We start from the raw sequence: 15,649 nt of genomic DNA, 5'->3' as shown, positions 1-15,649 counted from the left end.
GCTCAGTGGTAGAGCCCCTGCCTAGAATCCCCCAGTGAGGGGCTGGGATATAGCTCGCAGGTAAAAGCACTTAAGGTCTTCCAGAGGAACCAGGCTTGATGCCCAGCACCCACACAGCACCTCACAACCATCTGTAATTCCAGTTCCAAGGGATTTGATGCCCTCTTCTGACCTCTTCAGGGACTAGGCATATGAACAAACATAAATGCAGACTCTGGGGGTGTGTGCCTTTAATCCTAGCATTCAGAAAACAGGCAGGAAAACATGTGTGGGTCCAAGGCCAGCCTGGTCTACACAGTGAGTTCTAAACTGGACATAGTTACGTCTTAGGACCCTGTCTCAAAACAAAACAAGGTGGGAGGAGGGCTGGAGAGATGGCTCGGGGTTAAGAGCACTGACTGCTCTTCCAGAGCTCCTGAGTTCAACTCCCAGCAACCACATGGTGGCTCACAACCACCTTCAATGGGGTCTGATGCCCTCTTCTGGTGTGTCTGAAGAAAGCAATGGTAAATACATAAAATAAATAAATCTTAAACAAACAAACAAAAATGAGAAAAAAATGGACAAATCACACCAACAATAGTGGCTCATACCTGAAATCCCGACACACGTGATGCCAGGATCACAGAGTTGGAGCCAGCCTGGGCTGTATTACACAAGAAGACCCTGTCTCAAACAGTAACAAAACAAAGCACGTATGATGTGTTCCATCGTACTGCTGACACTCAGGTGATGATACACCAGTATTCCAACTGGACCTATCCCAGAGTCCCCTCCAGGCCAGGTGGGGCTGGTAAAGAGACTGAACTCCCTGTCTGGAAGCAGGTGACCAGTTGGGCACAGAGTAGCCACGGCTGACAAAGAGGTATGTGGAGCTGATACAGGAGAGCTGAGCCCTGTGTGGCAATACCAATGTTGTGTAACAGTGTTTAGAGAACACACAGGGAAATGGGCGAGCACACAAGAGTCTACTGTCTTGGTGTCCAGAAATTTCCTTGTTGTCACTGAAAAGGAACCAATGCTAACACTGGATGAACTCAGTTGCCCACAAACTGGCAAATGCCAAATGCAATCGGATTTTCCCAGGGCTCTAATGGTGCTGACCTCTGCTTCTGAGCCTAGTCCTCCTGGTTACTCTCAGCAGGAACAAGGAGGAGTCTGTACAGACCTAAGGAGGATCCTATCTTTCCTCTGCAGAAGCCCTGGCGAAGCCCTGGTCCTACCCTGCTCTCCAACCTTCTTGATCTACCTCTCATGTGCCAGACGGACACAGCCCGCTGACATCTCTGTCCCTTTCCTGTGGATGAACATTTTCTTTTGCTCAGAGTCACCAGACTCCAGGCTGCAGAGACAGCTCAGTGAACAGAGATGCTGGCCTGGAAACCCAGAGTGGAAGGAAAGTGATGCCTGCAAGTGCCCTCTGACCTCTAAAGATGAAAACATGAGCAATGGCAGGCACACACACACACACACACACACACACACACACACACACTAAATGCTCAATGTAGTTTTTAAAAAAAGTTTCACAACTTTAACCTCAGCACTCAGGAGACAGGCAGGTGGATCTCTTTGAGTTCAAGACCAGCCTGGTCTTCATAGCAAGTTCTACCAAGAGCTCTGCAGAGAGACCATCTCAAAAACCACCACCAAAACAAACAAAAAAAACGTTCTAAAAGTCACCAGTGGGCACTTACTGCTCTTGTAGAGGTTTGGGGTTTGGCTCCCAGCACCCACAAGGCTTACACCACCATTCCTGACTCCAGTTCCAGGGATCCAGTGCCCTTATCTGACCTTGAAAGCACCAGGCATGCACATCATGATATACATGCAGACACATAAAATAAACCTTTTTTAAATGGGGGGAGGGGACATGGTAGACCTGGCTGTTATAGACCTCACCCTGTGGACTAGGCTGGTCTTGAATTCACAGATATCCACCTGCCTCTGCCTCCCCAGTACTGGAATTAAAAGCATGCATCACTCAACTAGAAATAATTTCCAAAAAAGTCATCAGCCCTCATATTTAAATAAAAACCTGACCACACCATCTCTGGCTGGACACACTACTCACCCTGCCCCACTTCCTCCAGTATTCATGGCTCCTGGCCCAATAGAGTCAATTCACCGAGCCTCTGTCAGCCCTTCATACTGGGTCCCATGTAGCTCAGGCTGACCTCAAACTTGTCGTGTAGCAGATGACCTTGAGCTTCTGACCCTCCTGCTCCCGAGTACTGGAATGGCAGACTGAAAGCACTACTCCCAGTTTGTGGAGTGCTGGGGTTAAAGCCAGGCCGTGGGGTCCGCTAGGCAGGTCTCCAGCTATGACTACACCCATCACCTGCTGCCCAGCGCCGTACAGACCCAGGAGCACACAGTGTGCACATTCAGCAAGTGCTTAGACGCACGCTTCTGAAATAAGTGAATGAGGGAACAAATGATGCTACTCTAGACCCTTGACCTTAGCCACTAGGCTAAGAAGTGGCGCATGAACTCCTCCAAGTACCCTGGTCTACACCACTGTGTTCAGGTTCGCATATGACCTCTAGTTGCCTCCCATGTTTTTTTTTTTTTTTTGTTTTGTTTTGTTTTTCGAGACAGGGTTTCTCTGTGTAGCCCTGGCTGTCCTGGAACTCACTCTGTAGACCAGGCTGGCCTCAAACTCAGAAATCCGCCTGCCTCTGCCTCCCAAGTGCTGGGATGAAAGGCGTGCGCCACCACCGCCCGGCCCATGTTTTCTTAAACACTTGAGATTTTTATGTTTATGGCATATGGGTATTCTGTCTCTCAGAGGCTAGAAACGACATCTGATCCCTTGAGTTTGAGATTACAAATGGTCACAAACCACCGTGTGGATGCTGGGAATCAAACCCAGGTCCTCTGAAGGAGCAGCCTGTGCTCTTTCCCACTGAGTGTCTGCTCATCCGAACATTCATCTATCTGCTGTCCACAGGTGGGGGTGCGCACGTGCCCTGTGCATGAGTAAGTCAGAGGACAAGCTGTGTGGGTCAGTGCTCTCCAAGTGAAGTCCAATGGCATGACGGAACGCAGATTGTCGGGCTTGGCCACGAGGACTCTCCCCCGACGAGCCTCCGTGAGACCCTGGACGTTGCCTTTGGTTCCCACCACTCACAGAACTGAACATCATCTCCCACAGTGTGTACCAGGGGATCAGTGGGGGTCACCTGATGCTAAGCAAGGCCTGAGGAATCAACATCCCATAACGAAATCAGCAACCCCTCCCTTTATCCCAACTCCCACATGTAGACAGAGCACTTCTGCAGACATGATGTCACCAGGCTTTAACAACCACCCCAGCCTTGGGTGTCTTTATTTTCAATGGGTATGTTTAGAGAAATTAAAAACATCTGCCTGAGGTCAGAATGAGTAAGAGCTAGGATTTGAATCCAGATCCCCAAACTAAATGCTAAGCAACCCAGTTCTCACAGTTTAAAACACAGGTGCTTGGTTTCATAATTTCTCTGGACCTCGGTTTCCTTATCTGTAAAATGGGGATAATGACAGTCTGTTAGGTCATAGGGCTTTACAAGGACCGAATGAATCAAGCCATGTGAGGTGTGAAGGCTGCTGACTGGCGAATTATAATGGTGAATAATGTTAGTTTTCATTTCCAGTCTCTGATTAGGGATTTTAAAAATGTGTAAGCACCTAAAATTGGCCAGAAAATGTCATGGATTCATGTTTATTTGTTTTTTGAAAATGTCTATAATCCTCAAAACATTCTGTAACCCAGAGCAACTCAGCAAGAGAGAGGCCAAGAATATGTTAAGTATAGAAACTGTCTGTCAGGTCAACCTTCTTTGTCCCCACCAAAGTCCTTCTCCACTCAGAACTGAGGAATGTGGCTAGCACCAAGGAAAGTCAGTGACCCACATCCACTGGGAACCGCAGCACTGTGGGGAGGAGGGGAAGAAGAGTCAGTGGTTATAACGGTGGTGGTGGCTGGGGGCTGTAGCTCAGCGGTGCATATGAATACAACAGGCTGACCAAGCTGTCAAGAGCACCCACACTCAAGTGTGGACTGAGTCTTGGCACTGCCATTTGCGAGTGGTAACCAAGGCCTTTATGGTAGGACACTCAGAACATCATGAGGGCCAACACCCACCTGGCAACGGGCAGGTGCTTAAAAGCATCTCATTTTCTTCTCCCACTGATTTTTCTTAAAGATACATTTTTATTGTTTTTAATATGTGTATGAAAAGGGGGTGAAGCCCCAGACACTAGAGGTATCAGATCCTCTGGAGCTAGGCTTACAGGCTGTTGTAAGCCATCAGACACAGGTGCTGAGAACTGAACTCAGTCTTTTGGGAGACTGGTTTGCACTCTTAACCACTGAACCATCGCTCTAGCCCCTTTCTGTACCTGTCAGAAACAAGCCCACGGCCCTAACCCCGGACCGGCACTGCTCTATGTAACCCTGGCTGTCCTGGAACTCACTCTGTAGATCAAGTTGGCCTCAAACCCAGAGATCCACCTGCTTCTGCCTCCCAAGTGCTGGGATTAAAGTGTGTATCACCACCGACCAGCTTAAAATCAATTAAAAAGCAGTTAGAAAGATGTCAGCCAGAACTGGGGACATGGCTCAATTAGTAACCTCTTGCCTAGCCTGCACAGTACTGAGTATTTGTGTATGTGTGAGTTGGAAGCTAAACGGAGGAAAGACAGACAGACAGACAGACAGATGCTTGGCATGATGGTATCCACCTGGAATCCTCTGCCCCAGATGGAATTCAAGACTAATTTCAATTAAAAAAAAAAAAATCTTAAAGACAGTAGGGCGGTGGTGTGGTACATGCCTTTAATCCCAGCACTCCGAAGGCAGAGGCAGGAGGATCTCTGTAAGTTGGAGGCCAGCCTGGTCTAGAAGGCAAGTTCCAGGACAGCCAGGGCTCTGTAGGCAGAACCTATCTCACAAACAGAACAATAAAACCAATCAAACAAAACTTCCCCTCCCTACACCTGTTTCATTCATTTCTTATTGTGGTACTAGGGATAGAACCAAGGGTCTGACTCGTTCCAGGCCAGCCCTGTACAGCTGAGCTATCTGCCTATTCCTGTGCTAACAGTCCTCCTGAGGGTACTTACTTTTCCTTTTCTGGCCTTGAACTTGTGATCCTATCTCAATTTCCCAAGCAACCGGGATTACAGGCCTGAGGCATCAGCCCCTCCATGGTTGTCATCTTTACAATGAAACAGATCTATGGAGATACTCTTCCTGGTCCCGAGGACACTGGAAACAGTAAAGTTTGACACAGTCCTAGCTGATGAAACTGAGGCCCAGAAGTAGAATCCACCTACTCAGGGGGCACAGAGATTTCAAAGCCCCTTCTCCAGGCAAGTTAACCGAGCAAGCTCTCCACCACGGAAAATGACACAGCCTGGCAATAGAATGTGAGTTGAGGTCTCCCAGCCCCGGGGATGAGGAGGCGGGAGAGGGCAGCATCACCTGTAGGACCACGGAGATGGTCTTCTCTCCTGCCTTGGCTGCCCGCCACTTCCGGTAAGTGTCGGCCTTGAGGAGGTTTTCGGCACAATGGGTCTGCAAACAAGGGTGGAAAAGGTGGAAGGTCTTGAAATAAAGCTGAAGTTTTATTTTGTTTTGTTGTTTTGTTTTGTTTTGTTTTGTTTGAGACAGGGTTTCTCTGTGTAGCCCTAGCTGTCCTGGAACTCACTCTGTAGACCAGGCTGGCCTCGAACTCAGAAATCCGCCTGCCTCTGCCTCCCAAGTGCTGGGATGAAAGGCGTGTGCCACCACCGCCCGGCAAAGCTGAAGTTTTAAAAATAAAATAACTTTTGAATTTTTAAACTCCCCAGGGGTGGCCGACTTCACACTTGACCTCACGCGGGTCCCACCACATACACACACACACGCACACACGAACACAAGCACACACACACGCACGCACACACACGCACGCACACGCACACACACCCTGGCTCGAGTCTTCCTCCCACCGAGCTCTCCTTCGCAGTTAGAACTTCCCAGGCTCCCCCGCTGTCCTCACCCTCCACCATGGCCCCAAACCCCCCTAATCGCCCGTCTCTCTCGGAATGTGCGTCCATTCTCTGGAAAGCCCACCCGCACCCCGCCTCGGAACCCCACGAAGTTTCTTTCCCCCTGCGCTTCCAAAGTCCTCAGCCTCCCTCAGGAAGCCCGTCTCCCCGCCGCTCCCACGTCAGCCCCTCACCGAGTCCTGGCTGCTGCAGGACACGACGTGGCGGAGGCTGATCTCCGGCATGTCCACGCCCGTGGACGCCCGACCGAGCAGAGAATGGAGAAGAAGGCTTCCAGCTCCGGGGGGGCCCCGGGAGAAGATTGGGGGAGCGCGCCCGGCACGGGACTCAGTGCGCAAGCGCGAGAGGCTCGGGCCTTTCAAACCGCGGCGCGCCGGCGCGCACGTCAACACTGCGCATGCTCGGTTGGGGCCTCTCGGCGAGCGACGCGCCGGTTCCCCTTAGCAACCGGCGTTTCCCCCTCCGGCCCCGCCTCTCTCTGATTCCACCACTCTCCGGCCTCCGCTGCGGGATAACGTGGAGACTCGCTTCCTGGGAGCCTAGCAACAGGAGAGGCCTCAGTGATTGGGTCCTGCGTGAAATTTGCTCCGTTCATTGGACCGTGAGGTCACCAACCAAACCGAAGCCGTACTTAGAAACACTGAAGCTAGCTGAGAGTTTCCCAAAGCCTGCATCCTGCTTGAAATAAGATCTCCTCCACCTGTTGTTGCGGACACGCTCTGGTCCCCTTCTCCTTCCAAACACGGACGGACAGACAGACGGACAGACATTGACAGACACATAATAGACAGATAGATGGCCGACAGAGATCTCAGACCTCTCTTAGCTCTTGATCTGACACCAAAAGAGAGGGAGAAAGATCTTAAATACAAATTTATGCACAAATTATACTCGCGTGCGCTCACGAACAGCATAGCTGTGCTTCCACAAATACCTTGGTTTCCCAACGCCCTGTAAGCATGTGTCGCCATCTTCGTCCGTCTATGTCTGCTGACAGGACCTCTTTTGTTCGATCCCTTCAAGACCCGGGGGCACATCCCTGGGTGGGGTTGGAGCTGGACACAGCTCGAATACAGAAGCATGAGGGTGAGGCAGGCACACGAAAGAGAAAGGAAAGGCGACAAGGCGCCCGGCCCCCGCAGGACGAGCCTAGACATGCTGAGCTCTACCAGGTTAGGACCCAACCCACGCTGGGTGCCTCCTTGGGAAAGGAGAAGAGGGGATGCCAGTCTCCAAAGTTGCTCTGCACCCTCAGGGAATTAAATCACCCAACTCCTACCTTAAGATGTGTGAACAACAACAATTAAAAAAAAAAACAGTGCTTGAATACATAAGTGAGCTTCTGGGTCCAGGTGGAAGAAATTTGGGCCGCGGAACAGGAAAGGGCTGGGTCCCAGTTGTTCAGTTTTCTTGTGGATGGTGGCATGGTGGCTCTGACCCGGAGGCTGTGGAAGACTGCCATGGGTTCTGAGCTCAGCTATTTCTCACCTCAGGGTGAAGGTGGGACCAGACCCGCCCTTCCCCAGCTTCCTATAAGGGCCAAGGACCTGAGACTACAGGTTCACACACCATGACTCTGTCTAGAAGACACAGGACCTTCCTGCTGGCCTCCACACTGCTGTATACCCTCCTGGGTCTCGGTAAGTGACAAAGGGACCTGGCCCTCTTCCTGGTACCTCAGAGGGCATTGAGCAATGTCCTCAAGAGAGGGTTATTCTGAGAAATCAGATTTAGGAGAGTTGAGAGGAGGTAACCTGGGGTCTGAGAAGGCTTGACAGGCCCTGTATGGTCTGTCCCCCGAGAAGGGTCTCAAAACATGGCATCTGAATTCCAGGAAAACAGATGAGAAAGCTTGACCATCAAAGGCAAACTTTAAAATTAGTAAGAAGGAGAGAGATGGCTTTGTCTCTGGACCTACAGGGATTCAGGCCCTCGTCCTAATCCTCTACTTAGAAACAGTACTCCAAGCCAGCTTCACTGTCCCTGTGACCCAAATGGCTAGGTTCCTCCTCTGTCAGAACCAAGGAACTCATGGCAGTGATCCCTCTGGGCCCCAGTCTCCCTTTCAAACTTAGGACACAGTCCTCAGAGTCAGGTACCCCTGCCTGAGCTACCAGACGTCTGTCGTACCTTCCTAAGGGAGGTGAGTTCCACACCCCAAGAACCAGCTGGACCTGAAATTTTACAAAAGCTCCATAGACACCTCTGCCGCGACCCCTCCCTGCCTCTGAGCTTGCTCAGGGGACCCTGGCATCCAAAGTCCCCAAGCCTTGTAATTATTAAGTAAAACAGGCTCTGTGGTAGAGTCGTTTCCCGCCCTGAACGCCACTTCACTGGCATCGCCACCGCTTCCTTGACTCCGGACAGTTCCCTGAACAGTTCTCAGTGTCTCACCTGTGAAAAACCTAGAAAGAGCCCAGTCCCTCCCGAAAAGTCACCTTTCCTCGTTCCCTATGAGCTCCAAAGCCCAAGTCACGGTCTGAAGACCATCCTAGCCATGACCACATACCCTGTTCTCTGCTCTCCTTGCTGCAGGGTGCCCTCTAAGTTGTGAGGTATGCAAAGGCTCGGGGCACACATGCAGCGGGAAGATGAAGATCTGTGAAGCCGGCAAAGACGCATGCGTGGTCCTCACGAGCGAGTCCAGCACAAGTAGGAGGGTGTGGCTTCAGCCAAGGGGGCTGGGAGGGACCTGTACCTTCAGGGTAGAAGAAACTACCCCCGTAGGTGGGGAATAGTCACCGTGAAATGTAGAAAGAAAATCAGGGGAGGGTTGAAATGGGGAGGGACAGGAGGAAGGGAGAGATGGAGGAAGAAAGAAGGAAGGCTGAGAAAGGGAAAGGGAGAAGAGTGGAGGACAGGAGGGGAAGAGAAGGAGAGGGAGCAAAGAAGGCAAGAAAGAGGTGTGGAGGAGTGGGGTAAGAGGAGGGAAGACGGGAGAGGAGGGGAGTAGAGAGCCCCAGAAGAGATGAAGAGATGAAGCATCAGTCAAGTTCACTGGACCTGTGTTCAATTCCCAATACCTACATGGTGGCTCACAGTGATCTGTAACTAAAGTCTCAGGGGATCCGACGCCCTCTTCTGGTCACCACTGGCATTGCACACTTGTGGCGCACATACATGTAGGCTAAATACCCATGCACATAAAATAAAACTTGGGGTGGGGAGCTTGGTGAGGTAACTATGAGATGACACAAAAAAACTAGCAGGAGGGAAAAAGTGGGTATTTGTTGTTGTTGTTGTTGGTGGTGGTGGTGGTGGTTTTTCAAAACAGGGTTTCTCTGTGTAGCCCTGGCTGTCCTGGAACTCACTCTGTAGACCAGGCTGGCCTCGAACTCAGAAATCCGCCTGCCTCTGCCTCCCAAGTGCTGGGATTAAAGGTGTGCGCCACCACTGCCTAGCAAGAGTGGAGTTTTTTAAAGAAAAATTTGATTTGTAATTAATTATTTGTATGGGGGGGGGCGCTATGCAAGAGAGCACAGTGTTTACAGAGCCTAGAAGAGAAAAATCCTTTGTAGCAAAAGATTCAGGCAGTTTTGAGATACCGGTGATACGAGCTGAATTTGGATTTTCTGGAAGTGCAGTTCGTGCTCTTAAGCAAATCTGTTGAGCACAAGGGAACGGCAGAGTAGGGGGCAGAACAGAAGCCCAGAGAGACAGGATGGAAGATGGTGTTCGGGTCAGGGGAAAACAGAAAGGAAATACCTGATGGGAGAGAGACCATAACCCTGAGGGACAGAGCAAGTAAATCTAGAGAAAGTAGAGATGCCGGGATGGGGTGAGGAACAAGAGGATAGTCACAGCTCTGAAACCAGCCTGAGCTGCACAGTGAGACCCTGACTTAAAAACAAGCAAAAAAGAAAGGGGGGTAGAGAGGGCAGAAGGAGAAAAGGAGGAAGGGGAAGAAGAAAGGGGGAGAGAGGGAGAGGGAGAGGAGGAAGGGAGAGATGGAGGGAGGAAGAAGGAAGGCTGAAGAAAGAAAGGGAAATGGAGAAGAGGAGAGAACGGGGAGGAGGGGGATGAGAAAAAAGAAGGGAAGGAAGGCGTGTGGAGGAGTGGGGTAAGAGGAGGGAAGACGGGAGAGGAGGGGAGGAGGGAGGCCCAGAAGTACACTGTGAGAGTCTGGCCTAAATCAAAGAGAGAACCCCAGACCTCAGAGATGAAAATAAGGAAGAGTGGGTGGGTGTTCGTCGTCAGTGGGAAGAGAGCATTAGTTACAGGACGGGTGATTCCCAGCTGAGAGGGGGACTGAAGGCTGCAACAAAGGAAGGTCGTGCCGTTTTCCATGGCCTTTCTAACATTAAGTGTGAGTGTGAGTGTGTGTGAGTGTGTGTGTGTGGTGTGTGTGTGTGTGTGTGTGTGTGTGTGTGTGTGGTGTGTACAGTCCTGATAGTCATCTCTCTTTTTTAATAATTAATAATTAATTTTATCTTATGTGCATTGGTACGAAAGTGTCAGATCCCCTGGAACTGGAGTTACAGATAGTTGTGAGCTGCCATGTGGGTGCTGGGAATTGAATCTGGTCATCTAGGAAGAGCAGTCAGTGCTGTTAACCACGGAGCCATCTCTCCAGCCCCGAGTCATCTTTGAAGGTTGGCATACCGAAGCTGAGTGGGATTGAAGGCTGACTCCGTCCTACACACCCAGGAGCTGTGTCGGTGAGGGTGACCAGAGAAGAATGTAGGAGAGATTCAAGTACTGTAAGCCAGAAGGGAGACAAGCATCTTGGATTTTTTTTGGGGGAAAGACAATGGGGGGGGGGACACGATATCATGAAGATAGGAAGAGATCACTTGACATAGACACACAGACACGGGGGTGGCCTTAGGTGACTTAGGAAGGACTTGTATCCACAGCCACAGGGGATTGGGAGGAATGGGTGGAGCCAGGTCAGACAAGGAGCGGATGGCTACCTACAAGCCACCACGCACTCAGGTAGATTGTGGATGTGGCCTTTCTGAGCTGCTAGCAGTCCAGCAAGATGGCTCTACAGGTGGAGACCCTGATGTAGAAGATCAGAGTTCCACAAGGTGACAGAAAAGAACTGATTCTGAGAGCTGGCTTTTTACCACACTCGCTGGGGCTCGTGTGCAAGTGCGTGCACTTTATCTTTTGATATGGCTCACAGTCGTGTATAATTCATTGTCACAGGGGGTCCCCTGGGACTCCTCAGCCTGTCCCTCTGTCTCCTTCCTTACAGCTTTGGGGATTCCATGTCTTCTTTTAATTCACTCAGGAAGCTGAGTTCTTGTCCAAGAGCTTTATTCTCAGCTGCATCGTGTACCATGTAAACTATTCTTTCAACGTCTTTAACTACATCCCGGCAAGTTGTGTCTCTCACCCGATGCTCTTCTAGTTCTGTCCTCACAGCTTGCCTGGCTTTGCCAGTGGCACAGCCGCAACAGTGATACACCCAATGGGTCAGTCGCACAGAGTTCTGTACCATCGTGCAACCTGTAAGACCCTAACAGGAAACTGTAGCCCAAAGTTCCGATTGCACCACAGCTTGTGCAAGCTTGTACACAGCCCCTCTGATGGCAAGGTGTCTTAGAGGACTGTTATAGCCAAGGCTAGATGGCAAGTTGGACAATTCTTCTTTTGTGATGTCTGCTAACAAACAAGCATCCGCCCAAAGACCTGCTCCTACCATCCCAACATGTCAGTCAATGTGAAAGGGCGTTTATTGGAGCCTTCTTCATACACTTTCGGAAGAACTAGCTTTCCTACCCTAAAGACAATGGTGTCTCCATATCTCACCCCAACAGGTTACTACTGTTCCCACAGCCTTCCTGGCATATTCACCTTGTGAACTCTTTCCATTAGGAGAGAGCACGTAGGCTGACCGGTTACAGCCAGCTCCGGTGGAGCTCACGGTGCTGACCAGGAGTCTGAGGAGTGCTTTCAGGCTTAAAGTCATACACACACTTTAAAGTTTTTACTTATTTTAGCCAAGTGTGGTAGCACACACCTTTAATTCTAGCACCCGGGAGGCAGAGGCAAGCAGATCTCTGTGAGTTCAAGGCCAGCCTGGTTTACAGTGAGTTGCAGGACAGCCAGAGCTACATAGTGAGACCTTGTCTCAAAAGTTTCTTTTAATGTATGTATACGTGTACATGCCTATGTGTTTGTATGCGCATGTGAGTACAGATGCCTGAGGAGGCCATGGTGATCTGGAGAGGGATGGGGAGGGGTGGGGAGGCAGTGATTGACAGCACCACCTTCCCTCCACTCCTACCCACTACTCTGCAGAGGGGCGAAAGTCAGTGAACACCTTCAAGGCCTGTATGAAGTACAGAGACTGCTACTCAGGTTTCGTATCGACCACCATGAGTCCCAACGACTACATGGTGTCCAACGCCCACTGCTGTCAAAGCGATGGTTGCAACAGAGGCTCTGTGACCCGTAAGTACCACCTCAACAACAGTGTGCCTCTCCAGTGACATCTGGCACAACCTTGACTGCTTCCGGGCTTCCATTTCCTTACCTGCAAACTCCACCAACTAACTCCTGTTGCCCAGGGTTCAGAGGGTGTTAGGGTAGCAAGCCTTCCAACCTGCTTTAGACAACATCTTCCTTCACAGCTCCCCCGAACAATCGGACGGAGAACGGGCTGATGTGTCCCTCCTGCATTGCGCCCTTCCAAGAGACCTGTCCAGGAAGCCAGGCAGCCCGCTGCGTGGGCCGGGAAACACACTGCATCTATTTTGCTGGCAATGTGCAGGCTGGTGAGCGGTGCTTAGACTTTGACTGGGGGGGGGGGTTCCCAAAAAAAGAAAAATACATTCTTCCTTTTAGGGGGGGTGGGGAGGCTCCAGGAAGGAGGAGGAGGAGAAGGAGGGGGGGGGGAAGGAGGAAGAGGGGGGGGGGGTGGGTGTGTGTGTGTGTGTGTGTGTGTGTGTGTGTGAATATTAGTGGGATGTATATGTGTGTTAGATTCCTGGGTCATGCAGAAGTTGACTCCATTCCGAAATGTCATCATAGGTATTATCAACACGAAATTTGCCACAAGGGGCTGTGCGACAGAGAGCGCCTGTCACACCAAGGCAGGGGCCGAGGTCCCTTCAGCCTTCTATCTCTACTCCCTGCGCCGGGCAGACTGCCTTCCAGCTCCTTACCCTCCTGGCAGGGGAGAGTGAAGAACCAAGAAGTATGTAATTTGAAGAGCCCTGCAGCTCTCCATCTGCCCGTAAATTAAAACAGAACGACAGTACAAACCGTATTCCTTGTGACCAGATGCATCATGGGAAGGTGGGTGGTAAACAGTATGAGTCTCGGTGTTCTTTTCTGACCCTTTCACCTGATTCAAAGAGGAGATAGTTCCTATGTGGTAGCATAGACTGAGGCTGAGGGAGGAGGGCATTAGTTCAGGACCAGCCTGAACTGAGGCTGCATAGCCAGACCCTGTCTCAAAAACAAACAGGAAAAACCAACCCGGTATTGTAGCTCTTGCCTTCATCCCGGTATGTGTCAGCTGTGATGGTGTATGCTCTTAATCCCAGCACTCGGGAGGCAGGGGCAGGTGGATCTCTGTGAGTCTGAGGCCAGCCGGAGCCACACAGTGGGACTCAGTAAAGAAGGAAGAAAGAAAGGGGTGTGTGGGGGGGAATGGAGGGATGGAGGGAGAAGGTGTCAGAGAGGAATGGAGGGATGGGGGGACTGCCAGCCTGGCCTCCTGCCCTTTTACAAAGCGGGGGGTGGGGGGAAAGAAAATCAAGTAGCCCCTGCTTTATATTAAGGGGCACCCTGCTAAGGATTTTATATTTTCTTATCATTTCACAACCATAGCTCCGCGGAGCTGATACGCTGGTTTGCTGCTGTCGTTTGAGACAGTCTCATGATGGACCCAGTCCAGCCTCCAACTCAAGGAGAGCTCTCTGCCTCACCCTGGGAAGGCTGGGATTACAGCTATGAACAGTCCCACCCAGATGAAATTGATATTATTCCACTTTACAGGTGGAAAAACTGAGGCCTCCTTAAGTCAAACAGCTAGGACGGGTGAGAATTCTGATGCGAGCTCTGGTCACCTCTCCTGCCTCATCTCAGTGTCCGGGTTGGTAACGTGTGGTTATTAACTGTGAGACCTTCAGAGATGTTGTATGATGAAAAACGCTCCTTTGAGAGCAGGTAGAGTGGTGGGCACCACCTTTAAAAGAATGATGATTCTTCAGCCAGGATGTCTCAGTAAATACTAATCATTGTGACAGCTGCCACTTACAGAGTGGCCATTAGTTGGCAGGTGCTAATGTTGACACCAATCTGGGCAGGCTACATTATGCTGTGTTCCAGTAATAACTTCTTAATCTCAGTGGCTGAAAACAACAGAGGTGTATGAGTCAGATAGTGCAGCCATAATGCCACGTAACAAACAATCCCCACACTAAGATTTAAGACTACAAACAGTCTTGTTTCTAAGGGCCGGTAGCTTGCCTCAGATAGCTCTCCTAGCTGGTTTGATCTAGAACTGGCTTCTCCACGAGCTGCCACAAATCCTCTGGGCCAGCATGAAAGTCAAGTGCATACAGGGTTTTTGTTGTTGTTGTTGGGGTTAGAACTGGTAACCCTCCATTGTCTATGATGAGTCACGAGGCCAAAGCCAACATCAACATGGGAGTTTCACTGGGAGAGCGGGGTGTGTATTTGCTGACTGAGCACCCATTCACAAAAGGCTGGTGCTTGCCTTTGCTCTACGGGTTCAGCATCACCCAAATCGGGTTTCTGCCCGTTCCAGGTATAGATCAGCCAATGCCTTTGCCAAAGGGAAGTGCCTAGGAATGCCTCCCCTGTGTGATTAACCACTGTGTGACCCAGAAGTGACTCAACACTCTCAGCTCCAGGGACAGAGCTAGTCACATGGCCAGACCTAACCCGAAGTAGGTTCCTCCTCCAGTTGGAAGGCAGAGAGCTGGGCAATGGCGGAAACAGCAAGTGTGAGCACCTTGACCTCTGAGAGGCTGCCTCTCATTTTGTCTGCCTGATGACTGTGACAGGCAGGCATTAGCATTCGCATCCTCGAGATGTATCTTGAAGCAAGGGAGTAGGGATGGGGCTAGGGACGGGGCGTATGTCAATTGAAGATTGCACAGCTCAAATGTTACTGGGCTGGGGGGGGTTATTATGTTGTTGTTATAGTTTTGTTTTGTTTTGTTTTGTTTTGAGACAGGGTTTTTATATGTAGCTATGGCTGTCCTGGAACTCACTCTGTAGACCAGGCTGGCCTTGAAGGCAGAGATCTACCTGCCTCTGCCTCCTGAGTATATCACTGCCACTTGGCTCAGAGTTTAAGATTTTAGAAGAATGTGGTATACCTATAAACCCAATGCTTGGGAGGCTGGGGCAGGAGGAGGAAGAGGAGGAAGAGAGGAAAAGGAAGAGGAGGAGGAGGCATTAAACACAGTCCAGGCTACAACTCAAAAGCTTCAATTAATTTTGTGTTAGTAGTGGGAATAGACCTAGAGCCTTGAATATGCTAGTCAGGGGCTCTACCACTGAGTGACACCCCTCCCCTTCCCAGCCCCTCACTAGGAGATTCTAGGCAGGGGCTCTACCACTGAGTGACACCCCTCCCCTTCCCAGCCCCTCACTAGGGGATTCTAGGCAGGGGTTCTACCACTGA

The 15,649-nt window shown here is 50.7% G+C and overlaps 2 protein-coding genes and 1 long non-coding RNA gene across 6 annotated transcripts in view; 1 reads left to right on the top strand and 2 right to left on the bottom strand.

Annotated features, from left to right (window-relative positions):
• Xrcc1 (X-ray repair cross complementing 1) overlaps positions 1-6,575 on the bottom strand; it is a 27,346-nt gene extending 20,771 nt beyond the window's left edge. For 3 of the 4 annotated variants that reach the window (XM_028782553.1, XM_028782554.1, XM_028782556.1), the window contains exons 1-2: positions 6,210-6,343; positions 5,468-5,560 (exon numbers count right to left, since the gene is read on the bottom strand). In XM_028782553.1, the coding sequence (XP_028638386.1) occupies positions 5,468-5,560; positions 6,210-6,260 (144 nt within the window). In that variant the 5' untranslated portion in view covers positions 6,261-6,343. Of the gene's footprint in view, positions 1-5,467; positions 5,561-6,209 lie in introns of all 4 variants that reach the window. The other variant, XM_028782555.1, reaches the window with a different exon arrangement.
• Positions 3,688-5,458, bottom strand: LOC114633948. Its single transcript, XR_003713267.1, has 2 exons — positions 5,107-5,458; positions 3,688-3,914 (listed from the first exon to the last, which is right to left on the bottom strand). It is a non-coding gene; the product is annotated as an uncharacterized LOC114633948 (long non-coding RNA).
• Positions 6,576-7,600: 1,025 nt separating the features above from the next.
• Positions 7,601-13,252, top strand: Pinlyp (phospholipase A2 inhibitor and LY6/PLAUR domain containing). Its single transcript, XM_028782581.1, has 5 exons — positions 7,601-7,676; positions 8,572-8,688; positions 12,286-12,438; positions 12,618-12,761; positions 13,018-13,252. Exons 1-5 carry the CDS (start codon positions 7,607-7,609, stop codon positions 13,170-13,172), a joined length of 639 nt encoding a protein of 212 aa, XP_028638414.1. The 5' UTR covers positions 7,601-7,606; the 3' UTR covers positions 13,173-13,252.
• Positions 13,253-15,649: the final 2,397 nt, after the last annotated feature.

The sequence above is a fragment of the Grammomys surdaster genome, unplaced genomic scaffold (genome assembly GCF_004785775.1).
Source record: "Grammomys surdaster isolate TR1022 unplaced genomic scaffold, NIH_TR_1.0 804, whole genome shotgun sequence".
NCBI lineage: Eukaryota > Metazoa > Chordata > Mammalia > Rodentia > Muridae > Grammomys > Grammomys surdaster.
Note: the sequence above shows the minus strand (reverse complement) of the source record. Positions and strands in the feature narration are given on the sequence as shown.

Excerpts from the sequence above, each read along its gene's own strand:
- Pinlyp (XM_028782581.1), top strand. The coding sequence starts at position 7,607 with ATGACTCTGTCTAGAAGACACAGGACCTTCCTGCTGGCCTCCACACTG. Across the intron at positions 12,439-12,617 it reads CAACAGAGGCTCTGTGACCC|CTCCCCCGAACAATCGGACG; the intron begins GTAAGTACCACC and ends CTTCCTTCACAG. Across the intron at positions 12,762-13,017 it reads TGCTGGCAATGTGCAGGCTG|GTATTATCAACACGAAATTT; the intron begins GTGAGCGGTGCT and ends ATGTCATCATAG.